At 37.9% G+C, this 19,755-nt stretch overlaps 4 protein-coding genes across 6 annotated transcripts; 3 read left to right on the top strand and 1 right to left on the bottom strand.

The window, feature by feature from the left end:
- Positions 1–3,191: 3,191 nt before the first annotated feature.
- LOC117623346 (NADPH-dependent diflavin oxidoreductase 1) lies at positions 3,192–7,404 on the top strand. 3 transcript variants are annotated; one of them, XM_034354284.1, is made up of 12 exons: positions 3,192–3,442; positions 3,569–3,646; positions 3,764–3,868; positions 3,977–4,068; positions 4,154–4,338; positions 4,683–4,780; positions 4,957–5,034; positions 5,125–5,235; positions 5,447–5,566; positions 5,911–6,030; positions 6,114–6,330; positions 6,428–7,404. In XM_034354284.1, the coding sequence occupies exons 1-12, from the start codon at positions 3,287–3,289 to the stop codon at positions 6,955–6,957; spliced, it is 1,890 nt and encodes a 629-aa protein (XP_034210175.1). In that variant the 5' UTR covers positions 3,192–3,286; the 3' UTR covers positions 6,958–7,404. The 3 variants fall into 3 exon arrangements, with proteins under 3 accessions (XP_034210175.1, XP_034210179.1, XP_034210176.1); XM_034354288.1 differs by lacking the exons at positions 3,192–3,442; positions 3,569–3,646; positions 3,764–3,868; positions 3,977–4,068; positions 4,683–4,780 and having other exon boundaries at positions 4,301–4,338; XM_034354285.1 differs by lacking the exons at positions 3,192–3,442; positions 3,569–3,646; positions 3,764–3,868; ... (3 more) ...; positions 4,957–5,034; positions 5,125–5,235 and having other exon boundaries at positions 5,467–5,577.
- A 1,213-nt stretch (positions 7,405–8,617) lies between these two features.
- On the top strand, positions 8,618–10,045 carry LOC117622172 (30S ribosomal protein 3, chloroplastic-like). The gene is made up of 2 exons (XM_034352751.1): positions 8,618–9,057; positions 9,595–10,045. The coding sequence occupies exons 1-2, from the start codon at positions 8,761–8,763 to the stop codon at positions 9,874–9,876; spliced, it is 579 nt and encodes a 192-aa protein (XP_034208642.1). The 5' UTR covers positions 8,618–8,760; the 3' UTR covers positions 9,877–10,045.
- A 384-nt stretch (positions 10,046–10,429) lies between these two features.
- LOC117621663 (ubiquitin receptor RAD23d-like) lies at positions 10,430–14,957 on the bottom strand. The gene is made up of 12 exons (XM_034352226.1): positions 14,738–14,957; positions 13,945–14,106; positions 13,618–13,671; positions 12,857–12,930; positions 12,503–12,550; positions 12,208–12,385; positions 11,502–11,657; positions 11,362–11,427; positions 11,230–11,277; positions 11,022–11,131; positions 10,859–10,937; positions 10,430–10,767 (listed from the first exon to the last, which is right to left on the bottom strand). Exons 1-12 carry the CDS (start codon positions 14,801–14,803, stop codon positions 10,651–10,653), a joined length of 1,158 nt encoding a protein of 385 aa, XP_034208117.1. The 5' UTR covers positions 14,804–14,957; the 3' UTR covers positions 10,430–10,650.
- Positions 14,958–15,921: 964 nt separating this feature from the next.
- LOC117622145 (cell division cycle protein 123 homolog) lies at positions 15,922–17,422 on the top strand. Its single transcript, XM_034352717.1, has one exon. The coding sequence runs from the start codon at positions 16,170–16,172 to the stop codon at positions 17,208–17,210; it is 1,041 nt and encodes a 346-aa protein (XP_034208608.1). The 5' UTR covers positions 15,922–16,169; the 3' UTR covers positions 17,211–17,422.
- The last annotated feature ends 2,333 nt before the right edge of the window (positions 17,423–19,755 follow it).

Genomic DNA, 19,755 nt, shown 5'->3' with positions numbered 1-19,755 from the left:
CATACATTCATACTACTTTGGCTTTCATGCCAACTTATTGCTTTTGCTTCTTTCTCGGCATTGAAACAACATTGTGCTTCTTTTCTTACTTTGGCTCCCATTTAGCTGGTTTTATCTTCTTTGTTTTTTTGGCAACTAAGCTTAGCTGCATCTAATATCCGTACAAATTTAACAGTGATATTTAGTCATATACCCATTCTTAGCATTAATAATATAAATAAAAATTTTTTAAAATAAGAAAAAAGGAAATTACAAATAGAAACCACGCGGCATGCAAGCCCAAAAAGACAAATCCAAAAAATGACAGTTGAGCCTATTAAATTTAATTATTATTATTAAATTACTTTGATACTCTATTGAGTGTTTTGAGCCTTTTTTTAATGAAGTTTTGGGATTTATGTTTGTTTTAAGAAATCAATGACAGTTTTGTAATTTGAAAGAAGTTAAAAACCTTTTTGTCATGTTATAAATGAGCTTTGGGTGTGTTTCTAAAGTCTATTTCATTTATGGTTTTTTAAATTATAATTTGTGCTCTTATATTGGATATAATAGTGAATCTCCCTAACATTTTCTCATTAATTGTAACAGCACAAGCAAAGAACCTTATATAAAGGCATTGCATAAATATATGGTTTCTCTCATTTTCATGCTAGGCGTGTTCCTCCAATTAAAGCAGACAACCGGTTTTGGGTTTTTATGATGCTATATGGATCTTCCAACACAGATTTGGGGTTTTTATAATTGGGGGTATTTCCTAAAGATTTATGATATATTGGAAGACGAAGAGGAGATGCAGAAATCGAGAGGAAGAGGAGGAGACGCTGCTTTGTTTTCATTGCTTCTTCACGAATCACGCACGGCTCCTAGAGTCTAGACGCTTTGAGTTTGAGTCCAACTCCAACTCTCCAACTCCAAATCTATTTGTTATGTCATCAAGGCTGGGTGGTTGTTTGTCAAGTGTTTTTATTAAGTCACTTAAGTCTGCCGGTAAGTAATTGGTCATTGCATCAATTTTTTATATTTTTTATTTTATTTTATTTACTTGCTGTTCCAAGTTCCAACTTGGTAGTGAAAAAATGCAGTAGATGATTTAAGTGGGCTCGGGCTCGTGTCGTGCTTGGAGCGGGCTCGGGCTCATGCCGTGCTTGGAGCGGGCTCGGGCTAAGCCCGTCTCATGTCGGGCCACGGGCCGGCCCGGTCCATTGGACCTTTTTTTAAATCCCAGCCCGGTCCAAGCTTTCGTGCCGTGCCGAGCACGGCCCATTAATATTCGTGCTCGTGCCGTGCCTCATTTAAATGGGCTGGACTCGTGCCGTGCTGGGCCGGCCCGACCCGTTTGACACCTCTACTATGACACCCCCCACATTTTTAAACTGTAACTTCTAATTTATATGATATAATATGGAACCTTGTATAATTTTGAGTAAACAATATCACAGCGCCTTTCAACACATTATACATGAATAACTTAAAATTAGTTTTATTATATCAATTTTTAATACTTTTATTTAATAGTCTTTCCACCTTACAATTGTTCATGAATACATGCTCTACCCCACCCACCCAAACTCCAAATACACCCAAGACACTCACAAACCTATTACACAAAAGAACAAATCTCAGGCTCTTTGCTCAACAAGTGGGAAGAATCTTGCGTAGTCAAAGAGAACTTTACATCACACCAAACAAAGAACCCCTTTCGTGTCTTGTTTGGCTTGAAATAAAATTCAGTATTGACCAAAAAAAGAAAGAAAAAAGAAACTGACCTACCACATCACCAAGTTGGTTGCCTTTGTCCTCCAACTTAGCAATTCAAGCACCACAACACCAATAATGAAGGCGAGAGCCTTAATCTCTTCCTTACCTAAGCTCAAGAAAGAATTTCTCCCTCAAGAAGAAGTAGGATGCTAGGAGTGCTCTCAAGGAGGTTAGGAGATGCTCTCTAATGTTTCCCACACAAAGCTCTTGGATCCCTTGGTGGACTTTAATACCCACATGCTCTCAACCACAATAAGAAATCCAATGCTGCACAACCAATACAAAAGGAGACTCTTCAAATGATGCGGGAGAAAAATCATGAAAATTGGGGATTAAGATTTCTGAGTTTAATTTTCGTCAAAATAAGCGTCATTTTGCAATTTCTATTGAGCAAGAATTAGTTTTCATTGGAATTTCTATCATTTAAAAAATTTGACTTACATAAATCCAAGCACTGAAACGATGAAGATTTTAATTCCGCCATTTAAGAATTTTATACAATTTTCAATTCCTTCATCGAAATAAAAGGTAAGTGGTTTTAAGTGATTTGATGAAGAAGCATATAAGAGTTATTTCTCTCCAGAATCACTTAAAATTATTTAAAGTAATTATATATAGGGATGACGAAAATTCCGGCAAGGGCAAGTCCCCAACTCTAACAGGGGGAGATTTCGAGGCTAAACGGGTATCGGGTACAGGGATCCCCAAATTTGAAAAATTCCAGACGGGTATGGGAGGGGATGATATTGGTGTCTCCATCTCTGAACCTGGCCCGAATATATGTATATATATATATATATACTTGAATAAATAAATAAATAAATATTTATAATATTTATATTTAACCCTAAGTTAACCTCCATCTCCTAATTATTCCTAATCTTCTCTGGAACTTCAGATTGATTTGATTTTGAATAGTTAAGATGAACTTTACAGTTAATTTGGATGTGTTGAATGATAATTTAATATGAAACTTAATGTTAAAATGTATAATAAATATTTTTTTATGCAAAAAAATGGGGGATTCGGGCCGGGTATGGGGGATAGTCCCCCAATGGGACAGGGACAGGGATTCCCCGAAACCTACTAAACGGGGATAGGTTCGGGGACGGGGGCAGGGATGGAGAGCAGAGATGGAGATTGTATTGTCATACCCGGCCCCTACCCAACCTGTTGCCATCCCTAATTATATAGAGAATCATGTGAGAGATGCTTCTTCCCAGAAGTGATTTTGGTATATCCAAAGTCACTCCCAAACGAGCTCTTAATCTCCTAGTTTAAAATGTGTCCCATGATATTTCTTAAAAATTAAATATTAATGGGTTTCCGTGAAATTAGTAGTTTTTTTGTTTTTTCCAACATGGGCTGGAGCTCATGACTTTAATAATAATGGAGGCCTTTAGGCCCAATCCATATTAAGCACAGACGACGGCACAATAAATTCTGTGTGTGTGCAGAGACGACGAAATTCTCTCTCTGCGTCTCCTTGAAGCAGCTGAGTTAGCTTTGGCCTTAGAGAGAGACATTGATGGGTTCATCAGACATGGAAGAGAGGCCAAAGAAACTACTCATACTCTACGCGACTCAAACCGGAAACGCCTTAGACGTTGCCGAGCGAGTGGGCCGTGAAGCCGAGCGCAGAGGCTGCCCCGTCCACCTTATTTCCATCGACCAATACGACACCGTAAGTTTTCCATTGCATTCTTTTTTGTTTTCTTTGTTTTTTGTTCTGGTAAACAACAATAACACATGAATACAAATTACCACTTTCGAATATTAAGCTAATTTTTGCTGTTGCTTACCGTCTCAGAGTTGCTTAGCTCAAGAGGGCACTGTAATTTTTGTTGTTTCAACTACAGGCCAGGGGGATACTCCTGATCCCATGAAGGTTTGCTTTTTCTTAGCATTTCAGTTATTTATTTACAACAATTACTAAATACTATATACCTTTTGAAAGAGGCCTAGTTGTTTATTTTTGCTTATGTACATATTTATGTGTATGCAGGGATTTTGGAAATATCTTCTGCAGAGAAATCTAAGTGGGCAATGGCTTGAAGGACTTCATTATGCTGTTTTTGGATTGGGGGATTCTGGTTACCAGAAATTTAATGTAAAGTGTCTAGTCTTTAATATGATTGATGAGTATAAAGTCGCTTTTCGACCCTTCGATTTAAATGGAAGAATTTATGTGTTTATGACTTTTGAGTTGTGGTTGCAGTTTGTGGCAAAGAAGCTTGATAGAAGACTTCTGGACCTTGGGGCAACCCCTATTATCCAAAGAGGTTTGGGAGATGATCAGCACCCATCAGGGTATGGTTCTTTTATTTCAGAATTAATTATTGAAATCTTGCTATATGTTCTAAATTTGGACACTATTCTTGTTTACCGTTAACAGGTATGAGGCTGCTCTGGATCCTTGGATGATATCTTTGTGGAATATGTTGAATAACATCAATCCAAAATACTTCCCAAATGGCCCAGAATTTTTGATTCCGTATGAGAATTTTATGGCTGAACCTAAAGTTCGGATTCAGTACCATGACATTAAGCAGGTGGATTCACAATTTTCAACTAATTCAGGTAATTTAGTTGTTCAGAGTTCCCTTCTTGGTATAATCATGTAATTACCTTCTTGTTGTTTGCAAACATCATTATGCAGATGAATCATTATAAAGCATGTTTTTTTAGCAGTAAACTTTTTACTTCCATTGATAGGTTTTCAGATTCTATTAGAAGACATGTTGCCAAAAAAAAAAAGAAAAAAAAATCATTTCCTTTCCTTTCCCACTTAACCCTTTGAACCAAAATCAGTTCTATGTTAGACATGGAATGTTCGATACCACAGTGTCATTTCTGTTAAGCTCATCCTTGCATACAGTTTGTATGTAGTGTCTAATTAAGCCATGCCTTTGTGGTTTTCTCAGACTTGAATCACATTGCGTTGCAGATTGAAAGGGCTCGCAGAGTGTCTCCTGTAAAGTTTTCTCTTGACAAGAACAGGCCTGACTGCATTCTTAAATTGGTAACGCTAGAATGTTACACTATAGTATGTAGAAAATTCTGCTATTTCTAACTGCTTAGGCACATGTTAATTTAAGTTTGTGATGTTTGGGGACTTGTTTGCTTTCTCTCTTTCTCATTACCAGATGATTTTTTGTCTCATGCTTTCCTCAGCTCATTTAAACTTTACTCATGTAGGTAAAAAATGAGCCACTGACTAAATCAGGAAGTATAGACAAAGAGGTGCATCACTTCGAATTTGAATTTGTTTCATCTGTAAGTTGCCTACTATGTGCTTGTTACGTTTCCTGTTGATTCAACCAATATGTATTCTTTCCTAGTGAAAAGTTTCATTTGATATGTCAGGCTATTGAATATGAAGTTGGTGACGTCCTTGAGGTTCTCCCTAGTCAAAATCCTGCTGCAATAGATTCTTTCATACTTCGTTGTAATTTGGACCCTGAATCATTCATCACTGTGAGTTTTTTTGCTTGTATATTGGTTGAATATTTGAGTGGTACTACCTTCAAATTTTTACTAAAATAAATTATTGAATAATATACTTCGATTATTTTTTTTGAAACCTGTGTACAAGAGAAAGGAAATACGTTAAATGGTTAAGGGGATTTTTTGCATTGTTCTTCGAAGTATCATTTTTTATTCTTATTTTTGGCATTGCTGATTTTAGGTTCATCCTTCAGAGATGGAGAATCAGCTTCTTGACGCTTGTACCCCCATCAAATTAAAAACTTTTGTTGAATTGACAATGGATGTTGCATCAGCATCTCCTCGGCGCTATTTCTTTGAGGCAAGAATCTAGTATGTAACTCATGGATTTATATTAGCACATTTCTTATAGAAAGCACCCCTTCCAGTTTATGTTATAGCCATATTCTTGCTTGCTTAGTTTTGCTCGTCATCCAGTTGGCTTTTTTTGTTGTTATTGATTTATTAGTTCAACTGTTTAGGCAATCTTAGAAAGTGATTTGAATAATAAGGAATAGTTTGGATATTGCTAAAATGGTAATGGTAAATAACTTTCAACCAAACACCTTACATATAAGCATATGGAATGGAAGTCTCATTAACGAACAATTTTTGTTATTGTAGACATGCTATGGCCATTAAATTGATCTTCCATGGAATTTTCAGGTCATGAGTATATTTGCAACAGCTGAACATGAAAAGGAAAGACTCCAATATTTTGTGTCACCTGAAGGAAGAGATGATCTATACCAATACAATCAGAGGGAACGACGGACTGTTCTGGAGGTGATGTAAAATCCGTTGATGAAGTGCTTTGTTTCGTCCTTTAGGTTTGTTTTTAATAATTTAGTTCATATATGAAAATACAGGTTTTGGAAGATTTCCCCTCCGTTCAAATGCCATTGGAATGGTTGGTACAGTTGGTTCCTCCTTTAAAAACGAGGGCTTTCTCCATCTCTTCGTCCCCTTCTGCGCACCCCAATCAAGTTCACTTAACGGTGAATGTGGTGTCATGGACAACACCTTTCAAAAGAAGTCGAGCAGGTCTCTGCTCAAATTGGCTAGCCAAGCTTGATCCTGAACAACGTATGTCATATACTGTACATATAAAGCATGTTATTAACAAAGCAAAATACGAATTACCCTTTCATGTCCTTGATTTTTGTTCTTCTGTGATAAACAGGCGTTTATGTTCCAGTGTGGTTTCAAAAAGGTTCCCTTCCTCCCCCACCACCATCACTTCCTCTCATTCTCATTGGACCTGGAACTGGCTGTGCACCTTTCCGTGGATTTGTGGAGGAAAGAGCCATACAAAGTTTGACTGGTTCAACTGCTCCTGTGATGTTCTTCTTTGGATGCAGAAACGAGGACAATGATTTTTTATACAGAGAGTTTTGGATATCTCATTCACAAAATGGTGGGGTGCTTTCAGAAGCAAAGGGTGGAGGCTTTTATGCTGCCTTCTCAAGAGACCAGTCACAGAAGGTTTATGTGCAGCATAAAATACAGGAACATAGCCGGAGGGTGTGGAATTTGCTGAGGGAGGGGGCTGCTGTATATGTTGCAGGCTCTTCTACAAAAATGCCGGCAGATGTATTATTAGTCTTTGAGGAGATTATTTCGAAAGAAAGTGGGCTTCCACAGGAGGCAGCAGTGAGATGGCTTAGAGCTCTGGAAAAGGCCGGAAGATACCATGTTGAAGCGTGGAGTTGAGCATTGCTGAACTTGTGACTTTGAAATCTGCTGTTGAGAACTAGAGATCAAATGTTTCATGGAACTTCAGGTGTGACTTGGATTACATGTGATGCTTGAGCAGGAGTAGATTGGATGGTGGAGATAGCATCTGTATAAGGAGTAAGAGATCATAGGCAGCTGGTTTTAAGTTACTAACATTCCCAGGCATTGCGTGTCAGATCTCAATCTTTTGTTTTTCTTCTCTATTCAATTTTTGTGTTTGTGGGTTGAAAAGAATTCAATTAATCTGAGTGATGGGTTATTTTATCACCCAATAAATATTTGTATTTGTAAAAGACTTGGAGAAGGAATAAAAGAAAGAATAAATAAGTGATTTAAAAAAAAAAGTAAAACTCTTGGCCCCTTTCTTCTTCCTTCCTCCTTCCCATCTTACCTGGATGAAATGCTAGGAATTGATGTTTGTTTTTCTTTTTCCATTGTCATTGGCAATTTCTACTTCTACGTCAAGATTTTCAATTAAAAAGATAGTTTCACATACTCCTGTGAATTTACCTCTCAGGTTTGATTGTGGGAAACCACCTCCACGGTTCACATCCTTTTGACTAATGTGTGTTTTTACAAAACAAAATTTTGAGTCAATCTTTAAGTGATGTTACTATCTTTCACCGACCAACGTTGCCAATAACAATGTCTTTTGGAGATCCTCTAAAATGCTTCAGTGAGTTTTACCATATACTATTTTCCCAATCTCCTTTGAACGTGAAGTGTTTATTATTGGTTATCTTCCTTGAGACAAATTGAATCTTCAGAGTCTTGTGACCTCATTCAACTCCCTAAATCTTCAGAGGCTTTGAGGTGCTGGAACATTGGCCAAGAATTAGCGGGTCGGGTTCGAGCTGGCTATATGCTGGCCTGCCCATTCCAAGCTAGGAGTTGAACCCTGTGGCTTGAGCGAAGGCTTGGGTCACTGGTTTTCTAGAGAGGAGGGAACCGAGTTAGGCTGGCTTTACAGAGCAACGACTACCTTCCTCTCTTGGCAGTGGAAGGATTACAGGTCAGTGTCACTCGGATTCGCCATGGCCCGCTAGACTGACCCAATAGAACCAAAACCTTTCTAGCTTTTTTACTCTTGTTTTGATCAACTGCCTAAATAGACAGACACTCAAGTTGTTCTTCCTGATCTTTGAATGCATGACTCCAGATTGTCGAGCTGGTTGTCTTCATTTTTGTGATGAGACTTGCTCATCCTCTTCTTCAATAATCAGTGAGAGAGGTAACATCATTACATGATTTGAATTGGATCTGTATGTTCCCTCGGCAATGTTTCTTCCCACCACAGCATTCCAATTCATAATTAAGCTCATAATTAACATATTGGACAGCTTTCTTCCATAAACTAATATATGCTTAAGCCTAATCCATTAACTCAACGGAAACCATTTGGCCACTCATTTATCCCTTCCTACTTCAATTGAGGTTTGTTTTTTGTTTTTCCATTGGCAATTTCTACTTCTACATCAAGATTTCAATACCGGATGCCCGATAGTGTGTGAGAAAACTCCTCCTCCTCCTTTGGTAAAATCAAAAAAAGCACCACGTTTTGTTTTATGTTGGGCCGGGTTTGGAGTGGGTTCCTTAGCCTAGCCCAGCTAATTTTATATTGGGCCTGGGTTTACCGAGCTAGGCTAGCCCCAGAACCAGAAACAAACAAGGTGAGAAAAATGGCATTTTATCCTCACTCACAATCTCACATGAATAGGTGTCTTTCTCTGAGTCGCACTGAAAGGGGAAGAAGATAGATAAGAACCCAAGAAGAAGAAGATGTTATCTATGGGTTTGGGGATCGAGTGTCAGGCAAACTTGAATGCCTCCGTCTTGAGGCAGAAGTTGCCTCAGCAAAAGCACAAGCTGTTATTGGTTAACAATAATCAGAGAGCATTGAATTTCAAGCCAAGGACCTCTACCTTCTCTGTTTCTCACTCGCTGCCGGAGTTGAAGCTCAGACTGACCCAAACCACAAGAAACGTCAAGCTCTCCGCCGCCGCTGAGTCTCTAGTTGCTGAAGAAACGGCCGCTGCTGATGACAACTTAACCACCGAAACGCCTCTGGAAAAAGAGGTCTGTTTCATCCCTCGCACTCTCTTTCTGGTTATCTTTTTTCTTCTGATAAATTGATTATGTCATTGAAAATTTGATATATATGTTTTCCTGCGTTCTGTTTGGTTGCTGGGAAAATGTAGGGATAGTCTAGAAAGTTGAAAACTGATACAAACTGTAGCAATGTTGAGGCTGGCTGACGCTTATTCATAATTGGGTTTATCGAAGTCATGTGCTGAGTTGAATGGATTTTTGTTCTTTCTTTTTTCTTAACTTTTTCGTTTGCTCAGAATAAGACTCTCTGCTGTAAAATTTTGAATTCATCTTACTCTGTTATTATACATGAAATTATATTTAGTCACAACAGAAGTTTTGTCATTGCTGTGTATGAAAGAAATCTATTTTGTTATTAATCCTTGTATTTGCTTCTGATATAAGAGTGAATATCTAATCCAACATATTAATTTCCCCTCATTTTTCCACTTACCAAACGAAGGTATTAGTTTGGCAAAGCAATGCTCTTGTAGTTAACTTATATCTTTATTTTGGATGTTATAGAAGCTTGGAGTAGTTGTGAAGCCAATTGAGAAACCAAGGCTTGTATTGAAGTTCATTTGGATGGAAAAGAACATCGGCATTGCCCTCGATCAAATGATACCGGGTCATGGCTCCATCCCTCTCAGCCCCTATTATTTCTGGCCGAGGAAAGATGCCTGGGAGGAGCTCAAGGTCTTGCTCGAAAGCAAGCCTTGGATATCTCAAAAGCAGATGATTATTCTTCTCAACCAGGCTACTGATATCATCAATTTGTGGCAGCAGAGTGGTGGCAATTTGGCGTAAACTTTTAAGGTAGAAATCTTTTCGAGTTTTAAGGGTGCTGTGTGCTATTAATAGCTTGAGCCCCCCTTTAGCAATGTTCTTTGTGTAACCTGCGGAATAGAGCTCTATTGACTACTTGTGCATCAAATTCGTTAAATTTGAATGAAATATGGGTTCTATTTTCTCTTTAGATGATATCAGTTCAATCACATTTGTTGCACTCGAGCATTTTTTTGGCCTTTGTAATTGAATTGTGTTGTTCAGTAGTTTAACATTCATCCATTCCCAGCCAAGCTAGGGTTCTCTTAAGCAACAGATCCTTCTGGCAAAGTGGATTAGGTGTTTTTCCAATCCCTGATATCTTTGTTATCGTTGAGTTATCGGAATATAACTCAGCGACTGTGTGTTCACCTTGAACTCTAGCAGCTTGAGCAGCAGCACTTGAGTCATTGAAAGCAGTTCTTCATTCAGTGAAAGTTACTAACCATTTAGAATATTTAAACACGAAGGTGAAAATTTGAACATTTAAAGTAGAAATATAAAATCAAAATCATCCACTTTTCTTTTCTGAAAAGGTAAAAAAATCTGTATATAATATAAGTAACCACCAATATTTGAAGCAGATAATTTATGCCATCCAAAACATAAAAGGGGGGGATATGACACCGTCTGCTGAGAGATACAAGACAAATAGCTGGAATAAGAAGAGTATAAGAAACCCTACTAAACTTAACCCACATGGCAAAGAGTTCACACAGAAGAAAAGATGGACCAAAGATAACCCATTTTGTCATATCATTCCTCGAACTCATGCATGTGATCCAAAAGATAGTTGGCCGCCAGCTCCTCATTCTTGTTGCATGCAAAGTATACCTCCAACACAAGGGCCCGATCGAAACCCATAGCTTCAAGCTGCAAGCAAAAGTTTTTGCATTTGTCAAAACCAGAGAACCAAAAACCAGTGGAACAAATGCACTTACAAGCAGAGAGGAATACTACTTACACGTTCGATGGCCTCTCGCTCCTCAGGGGTGACGGTCACAGCCTGTGGCACTGCTGCACCCAACTGCTCCAATAGGTTCCTGAACAGAGTGTTTCAATAACTTAGCAACTTTTGTATCCAATTATCCACAAAGAAATCAACAAGTAAAGCAGATTTATCTAACCCTTCACCGCCTTCAACAGGCTCATTTATCAAGCGTAAGAAGTCAGCTTGATGTGCTTGAATGAGCTGCATTAGATGTGGATTTTGTTTCCCTAACTCTTGAAGCATAGGCTGCACCAAGATAAAATGCCAAGAGTTGTCAAATTATAATTAGTAATGAAAAAGACTGGCCAAAATGGGAGCAAAAAAAATCAGGAAACAAATAATACCTGAAGAATTTGAGGGTTTGCTTGCACCATAGCTCGCAAAGCTTGGAACTGAAATATGAGTTGGCAACTCAGATACCTTTCCACAAAAATAAGCATTAAACTGATTCAAAGACAAAAAGATGACATATGTACCTGTGGACTGTTGCGCAGGAAATCCAAATTGCCTGCACCAGCATTTGCACCCATATTGGGAAGGCCCTGATTCAACGAATAAAATTAATCACTTGTCCCAATAAATTATAACCAGGTTCATAGATTACTAAAGTATCTACCTGTGGAAACAGGTCTAGTGGATTTGCATTCGGACCGCCAGTAGGCGCTACTGGTTGTGGAGCCTGGGCTGGAGGATTTGCTGCCGGAGGATTTGCTGCTTGTTCACCAGCAGGAACTTGGGCTGCTGGTGGGACTTCAGCTTGTTCAGGAATGCCCTGACATATATATCAATTCTTGTGTCAATCTGATAGTTACACCTAAATATGCTTGCTACTATATATGCAGATACAACATACTATAACCAAAACAAGTAAATGATGAAGAGAGTAAATACTGAAATAACAGTCTACATTTTGCAATTTTGCAATTTTCTTCAAGGAGATAACAGTTATGAAAACTTAGAACACATGACCCAAACAGGTTAACATCAGAGCGGGCAAGCAACAACCAAGATCTTCATTTCACTTTGGATGTTATTTTTAACACCAGCCAATTTTATTGCTCTATATAGAGCTGAGTGGAGAAAGGATAATAAACCAACACCATTGAGTAACATCATTTAGAAAAGTGACTATCACAAAGTACACGATATTAATCAACTGAATACCTAATTGTCAACAATTCTGAGATAAACTGAGACAAAAAGTATATTGCATACTGCTGAATGACTTGTTAGGTAGAAAAACAACAAAACATTACCTTTACCTCCTAATCAATTAAAATTTCAAGATCAATTCCCAAATTCCTTTCTCATTGAGTACTTACAGAATATAAATACTCAACAGCCCTTTCAGGGTTGTTGAAAGCAGCACGTAAAGCACGGACAACTGTATCACGATCCCAACTTCCTCCACCCATATCTAGAATCTGCTGAACGGTAGCCTCTAAATTAGTTCCTGCAACAAGATTTGATGCAGCTTGGCCATACACATCTGATCTTGAACTGCCCAATAATAAAGCCAGAATAAAAAATTTAAGAAAGTTCCATTTTATGGAAAAAAAATATTTACTTCAAATCGTCAACTAGTTTATATTATAAGAAACAAAAATAAGTACTCACGAATCAGTGGGAGCCGCAACAGCAGGAGTCTCAACGACAGGCTGTGACCTGGACAGTTAACCAACATCAAAAATTGTAATTAGTATATAAACTACTTATAGAAGAACAAACTTCAGGTTGAATAGTGAACAACTAAAACAGCCTTCACGAGTTTAAACAAGTTCAATTCTACATAATCCAACATACTTCTTAAATAGAGGCTATAAATGAAGACTAACTACACTTACGAAAGGGCCGTTTAATGCCAAAAATACATACGTTAACAGTTACAAGTCTTCAGTAAAAACAATTACAGATGAATGCTTCAAAAGAAAATCATTAAATCAAAAGCTACAAGCGTGAGGCAACACTCACTCTGCCACAGCTCGCACAGGAGCTGGAGTTGCTACCGGTGGGGCTGTCGAGGTAGGAGTACTAGCAGGTTGAGCCTACAAAATCATAGCCTATATAAGATGGACTTGCAAAAAGAAAACATCATATTGTCAGCTAGTCAAACCTAAGGACTCTATAAAATAAAATATTATTGGTTATTATCAGTTATCTTTGCATTGTATATCTCATAATGAGGTTTTCAGCATGTATAAGTGACTATCAGTGAACATTAATATACCCAATATTCACATGTTTTTCTTTTTTCTTTTGATAGATTTCCATTTAAGAATTTATTAAGATAAGGATGCAATCTCCACCATTGTGAACTATAAAACATGTGGTACTATCTGAGTCCACTTAAAATATATGCAATATTCAAAGGTCACTAAAACCAATTAAATTAACAAACATTCCTAACCAAACTATTTAAGCAAACAACTATCATTGTCCGCATAAGTCAGTGCAATCAAGAGCATCAAAAGTGCAAAAGTCTATTTTTGGGCACACAGAGGACTTCATAAGTACAATTCTCCAAACAAGAATATCCATTAGATCATTCTGCTCACATTCACACAAACCTCTTCTTAGACAAACAGATGGATATGTTTCCAAAGTTGGTCCATTATACAATCAGTTAAGAGATCCAGTGTAATACAAAGATTACCAGTTTCACATCTAATATCAATGTGAAAAAAGACATTCCAATACAGTGATACTAAATACAGCAACCGAGCTGAATTTACCTGACTTGTGGCTGCACCTTTTGTACTGGAGGCTCCGCTTGGTGATGCCTTATTCTACAATTGATAAATGAGACCATACTTAAGATTACAGTGATATGACTAAAAATCCCAACAGATTAATCAAGCCAAAGAACAAAAGCGTAATCATGCTTTAATATTCTCTTTACGATTGTCAAGCCCACTTTGAAAATCTTCTTTTAAAGATTGGATAAAATGGAAAACATGAGCAAGTTTACACAGTGGACTCTACTTCTGCCAATTACAAATCCTGTTACACAGAAATTTTCTTACTTTCATCAACACAGTTAGTAATAAATGCAAACTCACCTTGGTTAACATTATCACAATAAAACTATTTTCAGCAACTTGATTTTCTTCTAGAGTTGTGGTGTCCTTAAGAACTTTCCCCTGATGAATAAGCATCTGTTGTGAGGCAGGGTACACATCTGCACCCTGTACGGTCTCAATAATTTTCTTGACATCAGCAACCTGGGAGAAAGGATTAACAAAATTAATTTCTGCACTGAGCTGAAAATAATAAAAAGGATAAGAAAAAGTAGTCGAGGAACCAAAAGTAAGTGCACTAGTTGCTTAGTGGCAGTGCTCATGAAGTGGGCTAAGTAACGAAAAAATCACTTGGAATTAATCAGTTTAATTGTTTTTCATCTCTACGCCTCGGATGATTTCACTATTGACCATGAATTGGGTTCAATGTGAGTGGTATAAAATCTTAAACATTGAGTCCAAATCAACTAAAAATTTGAACGAACATAGAAGCGCATCCCTAGTCCACAGATCGAAGATGGAAAATTTTAAACCAATGTACATGCTTCAATAAAACACTAACGCTAAAGCTAGAGAATTTGCACAACCAAACAATAAATTCACAAAGACTTCACTAAATTCTGCGATTCCGCAAACAAGGACAGCGAACAATAATAAAAAAATCCGAACTCCGACAATAGCGGGAACGGGGAAAGCCCTAATTCGCATTCAATCCCCAAAAACCCTAATTACTCAAAATTGAAGCGATTATCATTACAAAATCAACACAAAAACAATTAATTTTAATCTCTGATGATTAAGAAAAGTCACGGATATGTATATGCATGTTTTATACCATCTCTTCGGGTTTCACTTCGATCTCGAAGTTAGTGCCCTTCAAAGTCTTGACAAAAACCTTCATCGTCTTCTTCTCGTTTCTTCAACTTACAACATTCACCTAATTCGCACAGTTCCGATTATCCGGCGAGTCTCCGAGTTCCGGTTGCCGGCGGTCGCCTTTTTCGGATAGAGAGAGAAAAGAAAGGAGAGAGCACGAAGTCACTGTGATAACGAAAAGCAGGAGTCTTTGCTCTCCATTATATAGTAGCTACAGGATGCGCGGAAGGAACGATCCGGTAACTGGTGAATTTTCATGTCGTAATTTTTCATCCAATCGTTGTCTGCCACGCTTACAATTTGTGATCTATATCGGTGGGGATTGGGTAGTGGTAAAGTTTGGAGAGGAAAGGGTTTTTGCTCCGTGTAGTTTGTGAAGAACACAATTTTAAAGAGTTGGATTGTTCCTAATTTATACATGATGTATTATCACTACTCTCCTTAATACTTGATACGTGTTCATAAGCATAATTATAGTTAATTTTTTTTATTTATGAAATTATGATTATGCTGGTTAACACATTCCAAATGTTGAAAATGGTGATGATAATACATCTTGAATTAAAATGGTAGACATTTTTATACGTTGACCAATATCACTAGAAGTCTCCAATTCAATAATAAATCTAATAAATACTGAGAGTGATGTCTTTCTTTATTTTTATTTTTTTGAAAAATCCTTTGATTGGTGTCTAAATGTTAAACAAATGGCAAATAAGATCCATTCTTATCACGGTGTTTAAACCCTCTTTTTTTGGTTCAAAGGTTCCATGATCTAGTCATTGGTACTTTTCTACAAATTCGAAAAGAGTATATGACTCATCTCTACCATTCACATTAGTAAGCCCAACAAGAGCAACAAAAAACAAGCCCAAAAACCCACCCAGAAGCCGATCAAGCTCAGCCCACACCTAAAGTATGGGTTTTGTAGAACCCTAGCACAAACACACCGAAGCTGCCGTCGCCACCACCAATGCCGTCCTAAGGATAAGAGCAGCATCACCCTGACCAAACACAACAACACAGCCTCTTGTATTGTCTGTCTTTGTTTATTTTTTATTTTTCCTAAAATCACTTCCTAAAACCGGCCCAAGGCAGAGACAAACCAAGAGAGCGCAAAGAGGCAACCCATCAACACAAAACCTAGGCTGAAAAGCTAGAAGCTGCGTCCCAAAATACCAAACATTTTGATTTACTTGACTTCTTCTTCTACGTTGGCACATGGTTTCTGCCTCTAAACTCAAGGTACACATGTTCGTAATCATTAGAGATTAAGAAATTAAATGTTTTTGTGCTGATTTTGTGATGATATATGCTTCAATTTGAGAAATTAGAGTTTTGGGTAATTGGTTTGCGTAATCGTAGAATTTAGCGAAGTGTTTTGTGAATTTATGATGCATTATACACTGAGCAACAAGATGAAGGAAGATGAAGTGAATCGATGCCAGATACAGGAATGGTACCCAAAATTCAAATCTGTGTCTATCAAAACTCGGATTCATGAACTTCCAGAACCCTTTGTCCAGTACCTTCTAGATGATTCGGGGCCCTTCCTCCTCCCTGTTTCAATCACAAATGAAGATGCTTTTCCCAATAGAATTCATAATCCAGAGGAGGAAGATGACTATCAAATATCAGAAGGGTCTGATGACGAGGCAGAGCAGCCTCCGTTGCCACCTTCTTTCCCTGAGCTTGAGTTGCAGGTCATGGAATCAATTGAATCACTTGGAGGTTCTGTGTTCCCTAAGCTCAACTGGAGTGCACCAAAAGACTCTGCTTGGATCAGCACGACTGGGACACTCAAATGCTCTTCATTCAGTGAGATTGCCCTCTTGCTACGCTCATCTGACTCATTGGTTCATGATTTATGTCATGCCTACGATTCTTGCCACGATAAAACCTCATCGAGACCTAAGAGTTTCGTGCTTGCACTTCGTAAATGGTACCAGTTCCTTAAGCCAGAGATGGAATTCCGTTGCTTTGTACGAAATCAGAATTTGGTTGGAATTTCCCAACGTGAGGTCACTACTTTTTACCCTGCTCTACTTGAAAAGAAAGACAGTCTTCGAGTGTTGATTGAAGATTTTTTCGTGGAGAATTTGATGTCGAGATTTGAGTCGGAAAACTACACCTTTGATGTCTATGTGACAGAGGATGATCGGGTTAAGGTTGTGGATTTTAACCCATGGGGTGCATTTACGTTGCCTCTCATGTTTACATGGGAGGAATTGGATCAGAATTGCAGTGAACTAGGGGATGATGGTGTGGACTTCAGAATTGTGGAGGGTCAGTGTGCTGTTAGGCCAGGTCTGAAGACCGCAGTGCCGTATGATTATTTGGACACCAGCCCCGGGAGCGGCTGGGACCAGTTTATGCGAAATGCCGATGAAGAGTTGCAGCAGCAAACTAGGAATGCTCAAGCAGGTGCTTAAGGTCGTCATTGTTTTGAAATCTTTCAGGTGAAATTTGAAAGTACTGTTTCGCATATCACTTGTGCTTGCCAGGTTCAATACTATGGAGCCTGGATATTCCATGTTAGGCCATGTCAAGGAAGAAACAAAGTTTTGCATTTCAATATCTGATTATGATTTGTTAAAATGAAAAACCGACTGCTAGTATTGAATCTCACTTTGGATTCTGTCAATTTCCTTCGAATTTTGATGGTTCCTTACTTCCTTTGCCTCACTTTGTTGCAATTTGAATTGAAATGCTGAGCAGTTAGAAAAGAACATGCTCATAAAATGACTGGCAAAAGGCGGTTTGGTATCCTACTTGTATCTAGTTTTATGAACTCGAAAATAGATTTTAAGTCCAAAGCTTAAAAATCCCGTTTGATTGGACCATTTTTAAGAACTCATACACAAAATAAACTCAAAAACACTCTCTCCTCCCTCTCTTGTTGGTTGGTGGTTCCAGGTCGACGTCGTTTGCAGCTCCGTCAAGGTCTCCTTCGTCCGCTACATCCCTGGCTCAACTCGACACCACCCAATATTGATCAATCTTTTTTCATGTTTTGGGTTTTTAGGATTTCCCTTGAAACCACACAAAATTTCCCTTTTCTTTGGTTAATTTTAATTTGGGAATCTAGGGTTTTAATTTTAATTTTAATTTTTTTAAGTCTTAAAAATAGTTTGGAGTTCAATACTAAAAAAGTTTTAAGATTTGAAAATTATTATTTGAAAACTCATCTTTTTGTGGGCTAACTGTAGACAATTATATCCAGTTCATGTTGGGTTTAAATGGAAGGGGCTCAATCCTTTGGTGAGGGGTGAGGCTAGTTTAACTTTGGTGGTTCAATTTTAAGATGGCCATAAGCCTTGATTAGCATGGGCTGGAAACTAGGGGTTGAGAATGAAGAATCTTGAGTTTGTTTTTAGCCGGAAACATTACTGATTTTGCTTTTGTAATTTAGAGAAAGGCACACCGCACGGCCTTCAAATTTTCTGCAATTTGATGTACAGGAAATAAGAACAATCAACAACTTGTGTAACAGAAACCAAATACGCAGCAAAAAAAGCAAGAGGTCCCATCGTGAAAATATGTCCAAAGCTTTCTTCGATCGCATCCAATCGCAACCGTACAAAGCATCTATACTATCAACATGATGTACGGCCCGAATTCAAATGTCTTGTAAGCTATAGCTTTTGAAGGGCAGGTAGCCCCAAAAGAATATGTTCCTTTTTCTTGCATTGCTACAGTATTTTGCATATGTTCATACTTCTCTTTTTGACTCATCACAGTCAACAATTCCTCTCTAATCTCTATCTTCCCTTTTTGAAAGTAAAAATGCGAAAGTAATGGTATTTTAATCATTAGCAGATTATGATTCTCTGAGTCTGAGTCCTTTGCTTTCCGCTAACTATGACATTTTTAATCCTTGATTTAACAGTAATTTAAACACAGGGATTGGTATTACGCACCGACGCACCCACCAGTAGCTTCCGATAAGGGCACTGCATAAGGATGGAACATATCCAAAGATTCTTCAAACTGTAATCTAACTACCCCTTTTTATCGTAATTAGCAAGTCTTGATCAACTTGTTAATGCACATATATCTAAGTTTGTCTGCTTTGATCAATTGTTAATGGAGATATCTTAACTTGTTTGCTTTCGGCTGGGTTCCTTCACCCCACTTTGTTATGGCTATGGCCGAGGAGGATACCCTACAGAATATAAGAAGATTCGGTGTGCATGCTTAGAATACTAAATTTCAATCCATCAAACCTGATCGAATACTTACAGTATGGCTAGGGATGGCAACGGGTCGGGTATGACAATACCATTTCCGTCCTCGCTTTCCATCTCTACCCCTGTCCTTAAACCCATCCCCGTTTAATAGGTTTTCGGGAATCCCCGTAGTCGTTCCCGTCAGGGGACTATACCCCATACCCACCCCGAATTTCCGATTTTTTTTTGCATAAAAAAAAATTATCATAAATTTTAATATTAAGTTTCATATGAATTTATCATTCAACACATTCAAATTAACTATAAAGTTCAACTCAACTATTCAAAATCACTTCAATATGAAATTCCAAAGAATATTAGGAAGAATTAGGAGATAGAGGTTAACTTAGGGTTAAACAAAATATTATAATTATATATATTTATTTATTTATTTAAATATAAACATATATATTTATTTTCGGGTCGGGTTCGGGGATGGGGACGTCAATACCATCCCCTCTCCATACTCATCGGGGATTTTTCAAGTTCAAGGATCCTCGTACCCAATACCCATTTGGCCCCGAAATCTTCCTCCGTTAAAGTCGAGGACCCAATGGAGACCCGCCCCCACGGGGATTTTTGCCATCCCTAAGTACGGCTACTAATTAAACTACCTTCTGCTCATACCATCATCAATGATCAATCCGCATGTGTTACGCTTGCGGATAATTTATTCTTGTTAAACTGTGAATCTAAATTATAGATTAAACCGGTTACTTTTGTAAAATTTTCATATACTTAAACCATT

The sequence above is a fragment of the Prunus dulcis genome, chromosome 3, assembly GCF_902201215.1.
Source record: "Prunus dulcis chromosome 3, ALMONDv2, whole genome shotgun sequence".
NCBI classification, from domain to species: domain Eukaryota; kingdom Viridiplantae; phylum Streptophyta; class Magnoliopsida; order Rosales; family Rosaceae; genus Prunus; species Prunus dulcis.
This window is presented reverse-complemented; position numbering and strand designations above follow the sequence as displayed.

Excerpts from the sequence above, each read along its gene's own strand:
- LOC117623346 (XM_034354284.1), top strand. The coding sequence starts at position 3,287 with ATGGGTTCATCAGACATGGAAGAGAGGCCAAAGAAACTACTCATACTC. Across the intron at positions 3,443-3,568 it reads CCATCGACCAATACGACACC|AGTTGCTTAGCTCAAGAGGG; the intron begins GTAAGTTTTCCA and ends TTACCGTCTCAG. Across the intron at positions 3,869-3,976 it reads CTGGTTACCAGAAATTTAAT|TTTGTGGCAAAGAAGCTTGA; the intron begins GTAAAGTGTCTA and ends TTGTGGTTGCAG.
- LOC117622172 (XM_034352751.1), top strand. The coding sequence starts at position 8,761 with ATGTTATCTATGGGTTTGGGGATCGAGTGTCAGGCAAACTTGAATGCC. Across the intron at positions 9,058-9,594 it reads AAACGCCTCTGGAAAAAGAG|AAGCTTGGAGTAGTTGTGAA; the intron begins GTCTGTTTCATC and ends TGGATGTTATAG.
- LOC117621663 (XM_034352226.1), bottom strand. The coding sequence starts at position 14,803 with ATGAAGGTTTTTGTCAAGACTTTGAAGGGCACTAACTTCGAGATCGAA. Across the intron at positions 12,551-12,856 it reads CCTGTGCGAGCTGTGGCAGA|GTCACAGCCTGTCGTTGAGA; the intron begins GTGAGTGTTGCC and ends TTAACTGTCCAG. Across the intron at positions 10,938-11,021 it reads CCTGTTGAAGGCGGTGAAGG|GAACCTATTGGAGCAGTTGG; the intron begins GTTAGATAAATC and ends CACTCTGTTCAG.
- LOC117622145 (XM_034352717.1), top strand. The coding sequence starts at position 16,170 with ATGATGCATTATACACTGAGCAACAAGATGAAGGAAGATGAAGTGAAT.